We start from the raw sequence: 16,882 nt of genomic DNA, 5'->3' as shown, positions 1-16,882 counted from the left end.
CGGCGGTGCGGGCGGCCATGTTGCCCCTGCCCTTGGCGCCGCCGCCGCGGTCGAACTCGGCGCGGAAGTTGGCGGCGACCGAGTCGATGACGATGAGGCCCACGTCGCGGCGCTCCACCTCGACGGGCACCTGGTAGGTCAGGATGTGGTCCTGCGACTCGAGGTCGGGCGTGGCGATGCTGAGGACGCGGTCGAGGGACGGCCTGTCGTTTTTGTCGGTGCTGCCGCCGCCGCCGCCGCCGCCGCCGTCCTGCAGCTGCGGGTGCGAGGCCAGCATCTGGGCTAGGCGGCGCGTGGCCAGGGGCGCCTCGGTCGAGACGTACATGGCCGGGCGGCCGAGCCCGCGCGGCGGCGGCAGCTGGACGGCGAGCAGCAGCGAGAGCAGCAGCTGCGTCTTGCCGGCGCCCGACTCGCCCGCCACCTCGGTCAGGTAGCCGACGGGCACGCCGCCGCCCAGGGCGCGATCCAACTCCGGGTCGAGCGTGGTGATGGTGGACCAGGCGGCCGACAGGCCGGAGGGGTTGCTCCTCAGGCTGGTGTGGGCAGGAGGAGGAGCAGGAGGAAGCTCGGGACGGGACGGGATGGCGCCCAGGTCGACCTGCAGGGCCTGCACGACGGCGTTGGCCAGGCGCTGGATGGCTAGCAGCGGTTGGCCGGTGCGGCGGCCCAGGTCGGCGGCGTCGAGGGTCAGCAGGTCCGTGGTGGTGACGTGGTTGCGCTCCAGGGCCGGGACCAGCGGGCCGTACTGCTCGGTGCGGAAGCTGGGCAGCACCCGAAGCAGGTCCGTCATGGCATCGAGGGCGTCTTGCTATGGCTGTCACGTGGAGAGGCGCGTGGTGGCATGCAATGCGATGGGAGGAGGCTGTTGGCTGGTGAGGTCTGGATTGAGTTCAGGTGGAGGTCAAGTCTCGATGTTGCCTAGAACTAAGGCTCCACACAACCCCCAGATTTGGGATGGGTCAGTACTCTTTTAGCGGATTTTAGCGGAGCCTGGCAGGGTGTGGTGCCTGAATTAGCTAAAGCACACGCCTGTAGCTCAGCCTCGTCCCATTCCGCACGACAATCCATTATTCTCTTCCATGTCAATCCGCAAGCACCCAGCGACTCACCATTTCACTACTTTTCACGTACACAAATGAGGCTATCACCAAGGGCCGGCACACTGCTCCAGGCCTTGGCACGGAGGATCTGCACGGGCACCCGGGCTGCGCTGGGCAGATGCTTACCGAGCACCCGTCGGCAACAACAGGGGGTGCGCTAGTGGGTACCGCGCTCGCAAGAGAGGGGTATTATTGCAGATAAAGCCACGGCCACGTGCCTCGTCTTCCTTTCTCTTCAGAGATCTAGATAAGCCTACAATAGAACCTATCTTGCACCATTTGTCCGTCACAAGTAATGGGTGATATGTCACGGTTCGGCTAATGGAAGACCTCCCCACCTTGATCAAAAGGACAACCAGAACAAGTCGGTACTTGTTCTAAGTTGTTGGGCTAATCTCATGCCTTTTCCAAGGCTCCACGCCACAACAATGGGCCAGTCAGTCAGCCCAAGACTTGTCGACGCTGCGCATTTTTAGCCAAAGTGGCGTAGCGTACACTGTCGTGATGAAAACCACCATTCAAGTTTCCCGTGCCACGGGATGTTTATCCAGCACGACGAGTCCAAGTCTGCCGTACCCTGTACCCTAACCTCTGCGACACATGGGTACCGTTCTGTCGTCTTCTGCATCCTTATCCTTAGCAGCCCAGCGGTGTCTATCCTGAGAGGAGCAAGCGCCAGATCTGGGCGATATTGTCCTAGGCACGATCGGCGACCATCCTTGTAATATAACATCATGCCGACTATGGGTTTATATGTAGCCTTCCCGTCGTCGACGCAGCAGGCGATTTCCGCAACGTTTTCCATTCTGCAGCCGGTATAATACCACAGCTCAGTGGACATTGTGTAGGGGGGCGGCGAGGCTGGGATGAGCGACGGCGGATATTGGGTCTTGTAATTTGTTCCTGAGCATGAAGGGATGTCTACCTCTGAGTTCTCGAATGCTAAATATTTGATCCAAGGAACGTCGTTGTCTGGATCACATTCGTTGAAATATACGCGCGATGGCCGATTGGTTGTAGCGTAGATACGGTGAAACTTGAGCCCCGTGTTCGGGAAGTAGGCCCCAAACAAGACTACTCGTTCTGCATTGGTCAGGAGCTAAAGAAATGGATGTCAGTATTGGCGCACCAATAGTGAGGCTTCGAACGGCTCTCACCATCAGTGCTATGCACCCAAAAGATGGATGCCAGATGGCCCAAACCTCCTCGAGGTATTCGTCTGGGTCGATCGGCATATAAACCCATACTGTGGGGTCGCGGACACTGTCTAGCTCCGCACGGCAGGGGAGGTCGGCGCCGGGATGATGTGCGTAGATTTTCGATAGGCGAAGTCCAAAGATGCCGACCAAGTAACCTTTGGTGCCCGGTGCGTTGCAGTCAAAGGAGCTCATCCGTATGCGGCTGAGTCCCCCCCGCATAACCTGGCATGTTTTGAGGTCTATTACCCTGCAGTCCAGGCCAGGCATGGGCCAACCCGGAGCTGGGACGATGCTGTTGCGCTTGGGCGGGGCGTCTGTGGAATCCAAAAGATCCCTGATCTTCAAGCCCTATGGGTGTGTAAGCAGGTATCAGGGGACAGGTATCGGGGGACAAGGCCGGGGAAGCTTACGTCGGTTTTTGCTGTAAAGCAGAGGATCCCATTCCTTCGAGACAGTTCCGTCCACCATACTCCGCAAGCAGAGGAGTATAGCGGGCCATCCCTCGGCAGGTCGAAATGGACACCTCTGATGCCGAGATGATCATATTTGACATAAATGGACCTGACAACGCACCCTCGCCTAGCTTTGAAGACGCGCAACCCTTCACCTTCCGATGGTGAGACGTTGTACAGAGCCTGTACATAGGGAATACCCTCGATGCTGACGTATCGTGCATAGATGTCGCGAGATAGCTCAACCAGAGAGTCGATCGAATTGTCGCTGAGGGCAAGCTCTTGAGAGGTAACAATAGCGCATTCACGAACTAAATACCCCGCTACTATATCGCATATCTCCATGTGTAGTTGTTTTAGGGGGCCGAGTTTGAGCTTATTGGCGAATGTGTGCTGGATGTAGCCTCGTCTACGGGAGCGTTCACGGAGCGGTGGGCCGAAGCGATGCTCGGTGGCGTCGAGGAATTTAGAGGTTATCGGAAGAGGCCTGAACCCATAGCATTCATCGTGAAAACATGGCAGTCTGCGACCTCGCTTCTGACAGAGGCTCCGACCACAGAGATGGATCGCAATCCCTTCCTCGTCGTCCTCGAATGTGTCATGGCGGCGGAAAGCAAACGTAGTAGATACACGATCGACCCTGATTGCTAGAAACGGGATGAGCAGAATTCCATCGAACCGGTTATGACATCACAACCTACCGGCGACCACAAGCTCGCCATCCTTCAGCTGGAAGTGGCACAGCCTGCAGTGCGGCGCCTCGACGCAGCAGTGTTCGATGTCATCATCTTCAGCCATCTACCATGATGTAGGGTACGTACGGCCCGAGGGGGTTGGGACGTCTGGTTTTGTAAGGCCGTCAAGCACTGGAACAGGAATGTGCGTGTTTGTCGTTGAGGAACACGGAATGGGGTACTCGCGGCCGTGCGGTATCCGTCTGGGGGCGCGGCAATAGGTGGTAAAAGTCGGAGTCTTCGCGGTCTGGAGGCGCGATTTTCGTCGTTCAGATCAGCCTGGAGGAAAGGGTGGTTGGTATTCGGGTGGCAAAATGCAGGCGGTGAGAAATCGTGCAAAGGCGTCGTGAAAAAAGCCACAGCTTTGCGTAGCGACGCAGCAATCGATAATCGAGAGTCCAATTTAGCAACTATATTGAGTAGAAACGAAACTAGCAGTAGCGGGGTGCCTTATACAGTTTTAGATGATATCCAAAGTTCGCAACCCGCCCTGGGTCCCGTCAAACAAGGCCGTCCCACCAGCTTCCCACGCCCTGGAAGCAAATATGCCCACGCGGAAGAAGACGTTCGGCTCGTCCGAGGGGTGGAGAATGAGGCCCCACGCGTGCCTATTCGGCCCCGAGGGGCTCGCACACATGAGACATTCCTCCATCGGTGGGAGGCATTCGTCCAGATCCCAGGGTAGGTGCTGGGAAAACTCATCCTTGACTTCTCGGATGGACTCGGGGTAAGTGCCATCCTCGTTATCAAACCGCAGCCCGTCGTCCCAGTCGTAAAAGTCCGCGCTACCCCCCGAGCAGGCACTGCAGAGGAGGAGTAGCACTAGGTCCCCCGCCGGCTCCCCTGCCGGATCTCCGGCCCAGTCCAGGACGCAATACGCCGCGTATTTGCCTCCCTTGTTGGCTCTCCAGTGCGGCTGCGCCCTGCCTGGCCTATCAAGGAGTACCAGGTCCGACGGCATGGGGACCGTCCTTGCCGCAACTCTGAGCCGACCGGACGTGGTGGTCCCGTAATGGTTCGGGCTGTCGCGCACAGTTGTCCCCTCGATTGTCTCGTACTCTGCCCGGACGTGACCCCTGAGCGGGAAGTCGGGGACGTGCTGCACGACAGCGACTCCAACCTGCCCGAGCGGGCTCCACGACGGCGCTATGAAGGGACTGGGCGCCCGCAGAGCTCCCAGGTGCTCCCGGAGCGTACGGCTGCCGATGCAGCCGCGGGTGATGATGTACCGCCAGAAAAGCCCACCCGGAAAGAAGGGCTTCCAGAGGCCCGCCACATAGTCGGCCGGCGAGAGCCCCAGGGCCTCGGCGAACTGCTGTGCCAGGCCGGCGAGGGAGGGCAGGCGGTCGGTCGGGTCGGTAAGGGAGCGGTCCGTGCAGCGCGTGGTGACCTCACCCCAGTCCTCGGCGGCCTGCCAGGCCGCCCCGTCCCGGCGCTCGAGTATCCGCCTGGCCGCATCGATGGTGCCCGCCAAGACGCCCCGTCCCGGCACGTTATGAACGCGGCCCGTCTCAGAAGTTGTCCTCTCGAGGCAGTTGATGTGCAGCTTGTCGGCCCCGATGACGAGGCAGCGCGTGGACAGCATCTGCTCCTGGTAAACCCAGCCGCGAGTGGCCCATCGGGAACGGCCCAGGTCCGGCAGGTCCAGCCACTCTTCCCCGTCGTTCCCCTCCTCGGGCCTTTGCAGCAGCATTTTCTCGCCCAAGAGGTCAGCTCGCTCGGAGGATCGGAAGGGGAAAACAACGCAATCGTCGTTGGATCGCTCTAGGAAGGCCTGGTTGCAAGATTCTGATGCGGTGGCGCAGATTGTAAGGTGCGAGTGGTGGTACACCTTGCCCATCAGCTCGCTTTCGTACGCCCAATCAGTCCTGTCACCCTGAATAATGCAAAGTGCGTCGATCCATAAATAGCGGATATCGATTGCGCGGCAAGCTGCCACGGCGTCCTGCATCACCCTCGACATGACGGCGAGGGGGATGCCATCGAGGCGCTGACTTATGGTATCCTTCGTGGTTGTAAGCTGTGTAGCCGCTTCCAAGGGTGGGCCCCAACAGTAGCTCAGGGTTGCGTATTTTGCTGCATTGCCAGCCTCGGAATCCTTGGCGGTAATGATGAGCTTGGGGACCGAGTTGGAGACTTTTAAGCCAAGGTCGATCAAGCGAGTTGGAAGGAACGTTCCAGATCCTCTGGGGCGGCATCGCGGGTGGTTCTTTTCGCAGTCGGCTAATGTGGACTTGATGAGGTCTATGTTTCGCGCGCAGAGGAAAGGCTGCAGAGGTTCGACACCGAGCCAAGACGCAAGCTTGTCTTGAGCACGGGGAGTATCAGCAGGGTGCCAGCGAGGTTCGATACTTCCAGGCGGTAAAGCGGGACCTTGTCTCTACCTGTTAGTGGCTTGATGGGAAACTTGATGCTGTAGTGCGACTTGCTGGGAGTGCCGGGCGGCAGCTCAATATTGACGTGGAGCCAAAGCGACCCACTACTGGGGATTCCAGGGTCAGTGGCGCGCGCAAGAGCGTAGGCCAATGTCACGCCAATGTCTCGGTGAGGGTCGACGCCCTCATCAAAGTAATCCAAGTCGGGCGTGATGGCGCTCGTCAGCTCGTCCCAGACAAGGTGGCAGGTCTCGCAGGTCTCTCCGAGCCGAGCCAGTGCGGGGAGCTCGGGGAAGCTGTCAGGATATGTGCCGAGACTGCATTCTCCGGCTCCTTTCTCCTTGGTCCAACAAGTGCCGTCGAACGTCTGGTCATTGCAGCGCTCGCAGGGGCTGCCCATCCTATCAATCTCAAACTCAGACCGGAGCGGGCCTGATGAAAAGGGATGAACTTGAACGTCTATCTGCACAGGCTCAATCTGAACTCGATGCCAACCTCCCACATGGCTGACCCCGACGAGGCGCGAAGAGCCACTCGTGTAGCACGGCAGCCGATTGGACGCGGCTTGGGTGGCGCAGATGCCCCACGTATGTTATTTGTGGTGGAATCAACCATATTCTCTGCTACCTGTTGGACTTGTTGACTGCATACCCTATTCTTGTATGGGAAAAGGCGATTTTATATCCGAATTCGGGACATGAGTTCGTGACCATTCTACCACCGCAGCCTCCCAGCGTTCTCGGTAGAGGTTGAACAGACGTCTGGATACAAGTGGGTATTGCGTGAGGCGTGGGAAATCACCTCGTTCAAGGCTGAGAGCAAATGGCTGGGGATATTGGTATGCTCTATGCTCTGGTCCAGCTGTACTTGGCAACCGGCAAGTAGACCTCCCGTTGTATACACTCAAACCTATCACGGCTACACCAAGGGCCTATCATACAGCCGACAAAATGTCCGCTCTTGCGAGACCTCACACAAGACGACTTACCACAAGGCGACCGCCGTGGGGCGACATATCCCTCTGCTTTGGGCACACATGTGTGATCAAATGTGCCGTGTTCCGTGACGTTGCTTTTCTTTTTATTTCTCCGATTTTGCGTAGCGTGCCAACACCCACGCTTGGCTTCCTTTTCCCTCTCTTGCAGCGACCTCCCCTGGTACTTCGACCCCCTCCTCACCCTCGGCTTGGTTGCTCCCTCTGCAGACGACGGGAGTTCTCGTCGCGCATGCCCTCTCGTTCTTCTTCCCATTGACGCGTGCGGCTCTAGTCTGGCGCCCAAAGGCCAATGGTCGCCATGCCCGGCCTTCTCATATGGACTCTACTTGTGTACGTCGCCACCTCTGTCCACGCCGTCGCACTTGGCCCAAAGGCGACGGCGGCGGCGACAACAACTAGGACAACGCCCGCCGTTATGGCTCTCCACAATTCGCTTCATGGCGGCGACGGCCCGAGGCCTACGGCTCCTGCGGCCATCCACGAACTGCTACGTCGGCAAGGTAACGATGATATCGAGTACATCGTCGCCCCAGACAATACGTGCGGCTATATATACAAGTCAGAGGATGAACTGCAGGCCGTCTGCACAGCACAGCCCTCGGGACGATGTGTCATGATGAGGAACGTCGCCTTGACGTCGGGCATAATTGGATGCTGTGACGGCAAGAGCTGCGTAAGTTTCTTGCTGTTGGAGAATTGACAGAGCCGCATCTGGCTTTTAAAAGACTGAATGGCTAATAACCAACCACCCTTGAGCCATGCAGAGCTTCGCCACCGAGTGTGTGCCCTACCGCCAAATCGAAGCGGGCAACTGTGACGAAAAGTGTATGGCCAACACCAACGCGCTGATATGGTACAGTACAGACATGCTTGCCCGTGCCTCATACCCGTACCTCATACCCAGACGCACGCAAGCTTCCGGAAACTCGTGAGCAGCTCCGGCTAACCGTGAGGCATGGGCGACAACCTACGAACGAAACAGTTCCTCATCCGCCTCCCCATACTGCAACATAATGTCGTACACCAACGGTGTCACCGACTACTTTTGCAGCGCCACCCAGGTCTTGCTACGCATCCCGGCCCGGACCACCCGCATCTCGGGCCCTGCCAGGATCTACGCCACCCTCACCAACAGCCACGGCGTCGACTTCAACACGGTGGGGGCGCCGTTCATGACGGCCACCACGAGCTCCACCAGCGCGGCACGCAGCTCCACGGCCGCGACCGATGCCCCCGCCGCCGCCTCCACCACCGCAAACGGCAGTCAAGGCGATGACGGCGCCGCCGCCCCGACCGTTGCCGTCGGGGCTCTGGTCGGCTGTGCCCTCGGGGGCGCCGCGGCCGTCGCGGCCGTCGTTGCGGGCCTGCTCTTCTGGCGTCGGCGCAAGGCGAAACGGGCAACAGCAGCAGCGGGGGCGGTTGGGAACAGCGACAGACACGACGCCGCCGAGTTGCCGGACCAACCCGCCGCGGCCGAGCTTTCAGACAAGGCCGCGGCCGGGATGACGATGACGCCCACCATCCCGGTGATCCACGAGGCGAGCGGGAGCGTCATCGGCGCAGCTCGCGACCAGAACAACAACCACAGGGGCGAAATCTACGAGCTGCCATAGCTGTTATGATATGCTGTGTGTGGGGGGTTAGGGGGTGGTCAAAATGGCCTTCTTGTGAAATAATTCGGTACCTAGGCGTTGCCAGCTATTGAACTCGCTAGGGAACCATGCAAACGGTAGCAAAAAAGAAAAAGGATAAAAATATACAGCCCTGAGGATTCCCAGTGGTCGCCCACCTAAGCCTGTGCCCACTTGGAAACAAACGTTTTGGGTTTTAAAAAAAGGACGCATTGCACACCACATTGCTCTGCGGGTGAAAGTATGAGCATGTATGGAACAACGAGGAGGAATGGAGGTTTCGTATGGCAGAACAGGCCCGGAGGCCCGAACTGTCAGGGCTATTATCTATCTGGAGGTCACTTATTGCGCACATGCACCTCCTACACGTGTTCTTCCAAAAAAAAAAAAAGTCGAGGAGCAGAGGATATGACATGGACCTTTTTTTTGCGCACACAGAGATTGTCTTGTGGCGCTGCCTCGTATCGGTTTGCGAGTTCGCAAAGCCAAGTGAAATGGTGGGCTATGATTATGTACGGCTTCTCCTCTATCTCGATCTTGTCCCCTGAAGCCCGTTTTGGGGCGCAATACTTCACCACGCTCCGCAAGGCGATGATGATTTCGGGACCGCATATCCTGACACTTTATGGTGGCACGGACAACGCAGTCCGTTTCTTGGCGGTATTTCCGAGATGATTGTCCAAGACTAGGCCGAATCGCAAGTACCGGAGTTTATGCACAACCTCGAACGAAGGAATGTCGCCATCATCACTGTCAGGCTCCGGGAGGTTCTGAGCAAAGGTTGAAGCCCCGCTGCCGTCGCCGCAGTTGGCCCACGTCCTGGCGAGCGATGCGGCCGGCAGCGACAGCCACGGGCTCGGCCCTAACCCGTGGCGGAGGCTCCTCGAACCGTCTAAGCAGGGGGGCCGCGACGGCAGCCCGGTTACAAGGACAATGGCAGTGGAATCGAGAAGGCTACCTGAGAAATGGGGAAGCTTCCAGGACAGCTGTCCAAACGAGGACCGCCTTGATCTCAGCCGCGACGAGCCGACCATACATGGCATCATGTATACCGTGCGGTACATGAACCTGGCATGGAAGAAAAAGCGCCAGAGCCACATTATAGCTCGAACGCTCCAACCCTTCCGCAGGTTCTGTGACACCCTCGACACCCATAACAATCTTATCAAAATCCTACCCGAAGGTAGTGAATACTCATGGATCTTCATGGGTTCGCTCAACGCAATCATCCGCGTCAGTGTCAATCACGAACAGGTTGCGGAGCTTTGGGGCGGCGTTAGACGACATTAGCGAGCGGATGGCCGACCTCAGGGCAGACGTTGAAATGTACCCGACAGAGGACCATATCTTCTTTTTCATTAGCAGCTTCATGGATCGGATGATGGAGGCTCGCGCCAATCCCGGCCTGACTCCTTCAATCAAGATCTCGGCCAGAAATCCCAGGTGGATGCCAAGCGGATCGGGAGCGTGGCGCAGCGAATCCATCTGCGTGCGGGAGGGTGCCTCCGGGCCGAGATCCGTGCCATGCGCGAAGATATTAAGCGGGACCACCAGCGGCTGGGGCTTCAAGGCGAGGCAAGGAGGCGAGAGGAAGAAGCAGACCGCGAGGAACGACGAGCGCAGGAGCTGCGGCGCAAATCCACACAGACCTCAGCGCCAATCGGAAGCAGCTAATGAACGACTTAAACTGGCTGCTAGCTGAACAAACGAGAACTTCAATCAGGAACAACATATGAACCCAGCTTCCAGTGGCAATAGGCGCAGGATTTTACGCCGAAGCTGAGGAACGCCCGCCCTGGGCCTCCGCGACCTCGCAGTCCCGATAGCACCCAGCGTCTTGAGAATTGCGCGTTATGCTTCAAACCTGCCGCCCCTCCAGCGCTATCCATCAGCCACCATCCCCTAGTAGCCTTGACTCAGCTTGAGCTTTCCCCCAGTTCCATAGTCGAGTCCAAAAACGAGGCATTCTTTCTTCCAGCTCAGCTGGGCGGGCAGCGCAATTTCGACGATGAGTAGCAAGGATGACAAAAAAGAGTCGCTTGATCAGCTTAGCCAGCAAAACAAAGCGTCCATCATCTCTCAACTCGTCGATATCGGCGCCGAACACAACCAGGAAGAACACAAGAAATTCCGTACCTTTGTCGAAGAACTCTGCTGTTTCCGACTCGAAAACGCGTCAGAAGCTACCACGCTGCGGCGAACATCCATCGACGCCTTCAGTAACCGGCGATATGTGGCGCTGTCGTACACTTGGGATCCCTCAAACGACGAAAGCCATGAGAATAAACGCTTCTACATCCAGGACCAGCATACTCCCTCCTCTTTTACGCCCTCGCTCGTTCGGGACTGCGTGTTCGACCGCGCGCTCCACTACATGCAACACAAGGACGTCGACCTGCTCTGGATCGACCGACACAGCATCTGCCAGGACGCGTGCCCGGGGGGGCCCGACGGCGCACCCTGCTCCCCCAGCCATGCCGTCTGCGCTCAGAAGCGCGGCGCCCTGCAGGCCATGGACCTCGTCTACCAGCTGAGCAAGCACCCCGTTGCGCTGCTGGGTCGGCCGATTAAGGATGCGCCCGAGCTCCGCCTCTTGCACCGCGTCCTGTCCGGGGACCTAGTCGACGGCCAAGAAGGAAGGAGCGGTCCCTCGCCCCGGCTCTCGCGGGGGGCGGCTTCAATCCCCGACGCGCGCGCGGCCCTGTCGCTGCTGCACGAGATCACGCGGGACGACTGGTGGACGCGCGCGTGGACGTTCCAGGAGAACTATCGCGGTGGGGTGTGGATGCATCTCCTCATCCGCCACCCCCCGTCGCTCGAGGACCTCAAGCTGCAGCTCAACGCGGAGAATGCGCGATTCGGCGCAGAGAAGGGCGGTGGCGTGCTGGGGAGTGTACCGCGCGAGCTGTGCGTCAAGTCCGTCACCTTCTCCGAGCAGGCAACCCTGCTGTGCCAGGCTCTCCGCGGGGTGGCCGTGCACCCGACAGCGGATCAGACGCGGCAGATCGCGGACGTGGAGCGGGCGGCCGGGAGATACCAGCTCTTGGTCCCCAAATCAAGCTCCATGACCCCGCGGGTGCTCGCCGACGTCGAGTCCCGCGAGCTGTCGCAACCGTGGGACCGCCTCGCCATCGTCGCCAACTGCTGCCGGTACCCAGTTCGACTGAATACGGAGGCGCTCAGCCAGCGCAACCACAGCATCAGCTTGTCTCTGTTGGCCATGTGCCTCCTCAACGGCGAGATCCTCGACGACGACGGCGACGACGACGACGTCGCATCAGTGGGCGGGCTGACAGCCTCGGGATTCTTGGAAAGGCTCATGTTTAAGAAATTCCAAGCACCTGAAAACGAACACCGGCGTCTTACGTTTACCAAGGGCTGCCGCCTGAACGATGTGAAGCTGACGGCCGGGGGCATCGTGGCCCGTGGCCACCTGTGGAAGCTGGGGCCCATCGTCCGTACTAGGAGTTTCTCGCAGACGCTGCCGTTCGTCAAACGTCCTTACGGTCTTATAGAGCGGGAAGACCGGAGGCGCCTGCAGCAGCTGGTGTTCCACTTAGAGGGCACCCTCCACTACGGGTTTGCCGAAAGACTGGAAGGGTACCTCGAAAGCGACGGCAGTCGCGTATCTCGCGCCGGGGGCCAGCCCCAATCCTTCGCCGAGGCGCATCTTCTGACCATGGCCAAGGAGCTGGCGGCAGCGATCCGCGCGGGCCGAAACCTCAGGCTCGGGAGAATCTGGGGCCGAGAGCCACCGCCCTCCGGCTATTCTGCTATATTCATCATGCCGGATGGAAGCCAGAACTGTGGCGCGCAGGGAAATCCCAGGGCGCAGCCCTCACATGTCTTCACGTCCATGTGGCCGGGCGACGACGACTCGTCTGACACCATCGCGCACGACACAGACTGCTACGCGTCGCTTGGGGTCGACATTAAAGAGCCTCAAGCTGAAGATGGCGCGCCCCAGTTACGCATTCGGAGCTGGCTGTTCGGCATGTGCTTTTTTAAACGCTGCCCGCGGGTGCCGGTAGTGCTTCCCTGGCCGAAAGCACTGCAAGAAAATGCAAAGAAATATGAAGGCAGCTTTGCTACACGCGAGGGCTAGCCTTTCCCCAACACTAAAGTTACACCTAATAACTTGTGTATATAGCCCCCTTCGTGACGTTGGTCCCGTTAGCTAAATTGCTTCTTCTTTAAAGCTCAGTTGGTCAAAAAATATCAAACAAAAATACAAAACATACAACACCGAGGATTCCACAGGGTCTACCAGAGTCTTGGCAAGGGGCACATTTACGAGGGGATAATGTGGTAGGAGCTCATGGTGTTGGACTTGGCGGCCTCTTGTGGAGTTCCAAGCAGGTACACGATGGACGTCAACTGTCAGCTGTTATAACCACCTTGAATCTCAAAGCGATTCCCGGACTTCGACTACATGTACAGCGACCTGTCCACCCCACACCAACACCATGCGAGGCTGGCTGCGGGGCTGTCGCAGGCAACTTCCCCGCCATGGACCCCCGGAGCACAACCACCTCAGCGTTGGTGAGTTATCCCGGGACCCCGATTGTTCGTAGCATGTCGCGTCCGGAATGGTGTCCAATCCTGGAAGCTCTGTCGGCCTCCTCGACGATGAAGTCGCAATTGCCGACCTCGCGTCGTCCTCGACGCTGTGCGACGCCTGTCGAGCCATTTTCAGCGCCGGCCCTAAGCCTCAGCCCTCCTTCGACTCCCCGAGCTGCTTCGTTCATCACCGCTCTGGCGGCCTGGCATCCGCGGCCGAAAGCGGCTGCGTTATCTGCAAACAGCTCGCACCAGCCGGAGCCGGCCGCGACCAGGGTCCACCCGAGACGCAAGACGAAGAAGTGACGCATTGGGAGCTGGGGCATTGCGAGCTGTGGAGGGGGAGGGGGGGTTCGGTCCCAGCAATCCCAAATAGCACGAACGAGGACTTATTTATGGTCAGCATATTTTCGCCTGCTGGAATTGGGAAACTACAGCGTGAAGTTCGTCGCAGATTGTCCTTTGTAATCGCCCCGTGTAAGTTGGGTTCTGTCTTCCCGAACCACGAACTTGGGCCTTGTGGTGGTGCTATGCTTGTACGTAGGACTCCGCAGTGGACAAGCCCATCGGCACGTCCTTTTGCCCAAAACCTGACCCTTCGAAACTCGTGAACCTCGTCCGCGGCTGGGTGGAAAGTTGCCAAAACCAAGCACATTGGCAATGCGCAAAGTATCGGGGTGTTCGCCGCCTAAAACCGCGACGTGTGATTGAGATTCTCGACGCAGCAATGCTGCTCCGCGAAGTTCCGGATAAGGGGTGGCAAAATACATATATCACTTTGAGCCACCGCTGGACGACTCCGGAGCCGCCCAAGCTGCGGCGAGAAAACGCAAACGAACTGCATACCACCGGCATACCCTTGGCATCCCTGCCCCAGACCTTCCAGGACGCGGCCGAGATTTGCCGCTGACTGGGAGTAAAGTACCTGTGGATCGATTCGCTCTACATCTACCAGGACTCGAAGGCTGACTGGGAGCGCGAGGCCGGCATGATGGGCGACATATACGGCGGCGCCCTGATCAACATCGCGGCGACAGACGCCGGCGCCGGCTGCGAGCGGATGATACCGCGCGAGCGGCGCGCACAGCCCCTCCTGCCGGTTATTTCCTCCCCCGGCAACGCCATGCTCCCGGAGCGTGGGGCCGCTGTACTGCATCCGCACAAGGCCTTCTTCTTCCAGGTGTTGGAGTCGATGCTGATGGGGAGAGGCTGGGTGCATCAGGAGGTGTGCATCGCCCCGGCGACGCTTTACATGACCGCGACGCAGGCGTGGTGGCGCTGCAGCGCAACCACGTGCAGCGAGACGTACCCAGATGGCATCCCGTTGCTTCTGGAGCCGCCCCTGGAGATGGATCACCTCAGCCTTCTCCGCCCGGGCGCAACTGGAGAGGCACCAACCAACGGCGGCCCTGGAACAGCAACAATAGATCCGGACCAGCGAGGCCTGTACCTGGTCAAATGGCGCATTTATCGCCGCTGCTTACTCGCGAGCAGACTTCACCGTCGCATCGGACCGCCTCGTCGCGCTGGCAGGGGTGGTCAGCATGGCGGCCGGAGTGCTTGGCAGCTACTACTGCGGAATGTGGTACCAGCCGTCTACCACAAAAGAAAACAACCACTTCGTGTACCAGCTTTTTTGGACACCAGGTGCCTCGGGTGTGGCGACAAGGTCGAACACCCCAGGAGGGCACCACCCGCCCGGCGGTCGAGAAAGAAAGCCGTTCATCCCGACATGGTCATGGGCCAGCAGGAGCTTCATAGACTATCCGCCCATCAACGGCCCGCAGCGCGACCGCCTCGCGCACCTGGCGACCCCGCCGCCGATCGGCGAGCTCGACATGTTCGGCTGGCCCCTGACGGCCGAGGACGCCACGCTGCACCTCCGGGGGGTTCTGCTGCCCCTTTTCGCAATGCCTCACTTCTTCAACCGCCTCGGCTTCCAGGCCTGGCCCCGCCCCTTGGGAGATGGTCCCCTGCCGAGCAACGGCAGGCGGCACGGCGTCTGGGCCATATTCGACGACGCGCAGGAGCTCGCGGAGGTCAAGGAGGAGGTGGAACGCACCCCGGGCGGCGGAGACGAGCCCCTGCGCGGGCTGTTCTTCCTGGTGACCGAATATGCCGACAAGAGGTTTGCGAGCCTCCATGGCCTGGTCCTGCGAGAGCGGTTTCTGCCAGGCTGCGACGGCAGCACAACCGGACGACGACGCATATTTCCGCGCGCCGGAGTCTTCTTCCCGAACCAGTGCTGCGGGTACCCGGAGGAGGACCCGCTGCGCGACGCTACGGCCGTGTTTGACGACTTCCAGATGGCGAGATATGGCAGGGCGGCGCTAGAGGCGGTGGAGCTGCGTCCGGAACACCGCGCGCTGGCCGACGCGGAGGCAACGCTAGACGACATCTATCTGTGCTGAGGTGCACATGTGCCGCTTACATGGGGTTTGGAGCTTGGGTATACATACATGAACGTGCCCTGTACACGGGGTGTATTACATACCATCATGGCTAAAATTGGTATTTTGCGGATCCCTAAAGGTGGTAGGTGCGCTGCCTAGATCTCGCCAGTCCCTTCGGTATATTCCAGTGGGCATGTCGTATGTACTAGTCGTTGTTGGGTTTGCCCAGTAAGTACCTCCTAGTCAGGTTACTTATTAGCCATTGCAATACAAAGTTACAACCCACGCTGCCAAGACGTGCTTGTATATCCTCTGGGCCCAGGCGAGCGAGGCACATTTTGTTATCAAAAAAAGGATCGAATTCGCTTTACGCTTGGTTGTTTGAGCAGCTCGTCCTGTGCCATTTTTACTGTAGCGTCCGTGCGGCTGTCATGCCGCCACTAGGACCTTCAGACTGTCCGACAAACAGCCCGCCGGTGACGGGAGAAGTCTCGAGGACTCCATAGATCATAGCGTACGAGGTGCCCAGGGATTTGCCACCAACTCCCTAGGTATCAAAACTTGCGGTGGTAGCTTGTGCAGTCCATCCCAAATAACACTACAAGGGAAAATAAAAAACAAGGCATTGCAAGACAGTAAATCCGACACGTGATATCGTAGCCTCCCATAAGAAAAACAACAACACTCAGTACCAAGCAATAAGGCCATGCTCTCATGGTGATAAAAACAACTGGGACCCAACCTCCAGACCAAGAAGTGAACGAACTGGGCTGTACGTGGGCGGCAGCCACAGCCGCAAAGAAAAATGGAATCAATACAGTAACGAAGCCATGTGGGCAGGGGGTATAAAGTGGGCTCATTCTCCGGTTGCCGCCTCGGACTCCTCTTGTGGCGGTTCCCTTGTGATTTCGCACGCCTGGGCGAAGAATATCCTTGCAAGCTTGTTGCCCTCGTTTGCAATGCTGTAGTAGTTGCCTTTAGGTTTTTTTTTCACCAGTTAGCATAAACAACAAGCAGACGAGCTAAACGTATGGGCACCAAAACATACCTCGTGGCACAAACCACATGCCCCCCTTGCCGAGCGAGAAGGTGGTCTCGTTGACCATGACGGTGACGCGGCCCGAGTGGACAATGAAGGTCATGTGCATCTTACGCGAATTCTTGGCCTTCTTCTCCGAGCCGGGCGGGAGGTCGACGACGCCGGTGCCGAAGAAGGGCAGGCTGAGCGTCTTTGTGAAGCGGAAGGTGGAGCCGAGGATCTCGCGCGTCTGTATCGCGCGGTTCGAGTAGGCCATGACGTCCTCCTCGACGGCCACCTGGTCGTCGACGCCGGGCGGGTCGAACTCGTGCTCGGGCTCCCACACCACCACGTTGCCCACCACCTGCCCGCCCTCCTCCTCCCACGGCTCCTCGTCCGGGTCCTCACCGTCCGAGTCGTCGC

At 58.9% G+C, this 16,882-nt stretch overlaps 7 protein-coding genes across 7 annotated transcripts in view; 4 read left to right on the top strand and 3 right to left on the bottom strand.

Moving 5' to 3' along the window:
• Positions 1 to 1,291: 1,291 nt before the first annotated feature.
• Positions 1,292 to 3,893, bottom strand: GGTG_10733 (hypothetical protein). The gene is made up of 4 exons (XM_009228609.1): positions 3,453 to 3,893; positions 2,710 to 3,398; positions 2,258 to 2,647; positions 1,292 to 2,199 (listed from the first exon to the last, which is right to left on the bottom strand). The coding sequence occupies exons 1-4, from the start codon at positions 3,547 to 3,549 to the stop codon at positions 1,573 to 1,575; spliced, it is 1,803 nt and encodes a 600-aa protein (XP_009226873.1). The 5' UTR covers positions 3,550 to 3,893; the 3' UTR covers positions 1,292 to 1,572.
• A 52-nt stretch (positions 3,894 to 3,945) lies between these two features.
• On the bottom strand, positions 3,946 to 6,349 carry GGTG_10732 (hypothetical protein; the record flags this gene model as incomplete). The annotated part of the gene is made up of 2 exons (XM_009228608.1): positions 5,870 to 6,349; positions 3,946 to 5,792 (listed from the first exon to the last, which is right to left on the bottom strand). The coding sequence occupies exons 1-2, from the start codon at positions 6,258 to 6,260 to the stop codon at positions 3,946 to 3,948; spliced, it is 2,238 nt and encodes a 745-aa protein (XP_009226872.1). The 5' UTR covers positions 6,261 to 6,349.
• A 1,124-nt stretch (positions 6,350 to 7,473) lies between these two features.
• On the top strand, positions 7,474 to 8,470 carry GGTG_10731 (hypothetical protein; the record flags this gene model as incomplete). The annotated part of the gene is made up of 3 exons (XM_009228607.1): positions 7,474 to 7,530; positions 7,622 to 7,785; positions 7,840 to 8,470. 3 exons carry the CDS (start codon positions 7,474 to 7,476, stop codon positions 8,468 to 8,470), a joined length of 852 nt encoding a protein of 283 aa, XP_009226871.1.
• Positions 8,471 to 8,992: 522 nt separating this feature from the next.
• On the top strand, positions 8,993 to 10,162 carry GGTG_10730 (hypothetical protein; the record flags this gene model as incomplete). The annotated part of the gene is made up of 3 exons (XM_009228606.1): positions 8,993 to 9,133; positions 9,269 to 9,721; positions 9,854 to 10,162. The coding sequence occupies 3 exons, from the start codon at positions 8,993 to 8,995 to the stop codon at positions 10,160 to 10,162; spliced, it is 903 nt and encodes a 300-aa protein (XP_009226870.1).
• A 334-nt stretch (positions 10,163 to 10,496) lies between these two features.
• On the top strand, positions 10,497 to 12,593 carry GGTG_10729 (hypothetical protein; the record flags this gene model as incomplete). Its single annotated transcript, XM_009228605.1, has 1 exon — positions 10,497 to 12,593. The coding sequence occupies one exon, from the start codon at positions 10,497 to 10,499 to the stop codon at positions 12,591 to 12,593; it is 2,097 nt and encodes a 698-aa protein (XP_009226869.1).
• A 139-nt stretch (positions 12,594 to 12,732) lies between these two features.
• GGTG_10728 (hypothetical protein) lies at positions 12,733 to 15,726 on the top strand. Its single transcript, XM_009228604.1, has 3 exons — positions 12,733 to 13,584; positions 13,971 to 14,494; positions 14,799 to 15,726. Exons 1-3 carry the CDS (start codon positions 13,078 to 13,080, stop codon positions 15,457 to 15,459), a joined length of 1,692 nt encoding a protein of 563 aa, XP_009226868.1. The 5' UTR covers positions 12,733 to 13,077; the 3' UTR covers positions 15,460 to 15,726.
• Positions 15,727 to 15,777: 51 nt separating this feature from the next.
• The window catches only part of GGTG_10727 (hypothetical protein), a 3,126-nt gene continuing 2,021 nt past the window's right edge, over positions 15,778 to 16,882 (bottom strand). Inside the window, exons 3-4 of the mRNA XM_009228603.1 lie at positions 16,490 to 16,862; positions 15,778 to 16,416 (exon numbers count right to left, since the gene is read on the bottom strand). Coding sequence (XP_009226867.1) covers positions 16,298 to 16,416; positions 16,490 to 16,862 — 492 coding nt within the window. The 3' untranslated portion in view covers positions 15,778 to 16,297. The remainder of the gene's footprint in view (positions 16,417 to 16,489; positions 16,863 to 16,882) is intronic.

Source organism: Gaeumannomyces tritici, assembly GCF_000145635.1.
Source record: "Gaeumannomyces tritici R3-111a-1 unplaced genomic scaffold supercont2.6, whole genome shotgun sequence".
In the NCBI taxonomy this organism is placed as follows: domain Eukaryota; kingdom Fungi; phylum Ascomycota; class Sordariomycetes; order Magnaporthales; family Magnaporthaceae; genus Gaeumannomyces; species Gaeumannomyces tritici.
The sequence above is the reverse complement of the archived record's forward strand: the minus strand, read 5'-3'. Positions and strand labels throughout refer to the sequence as shown.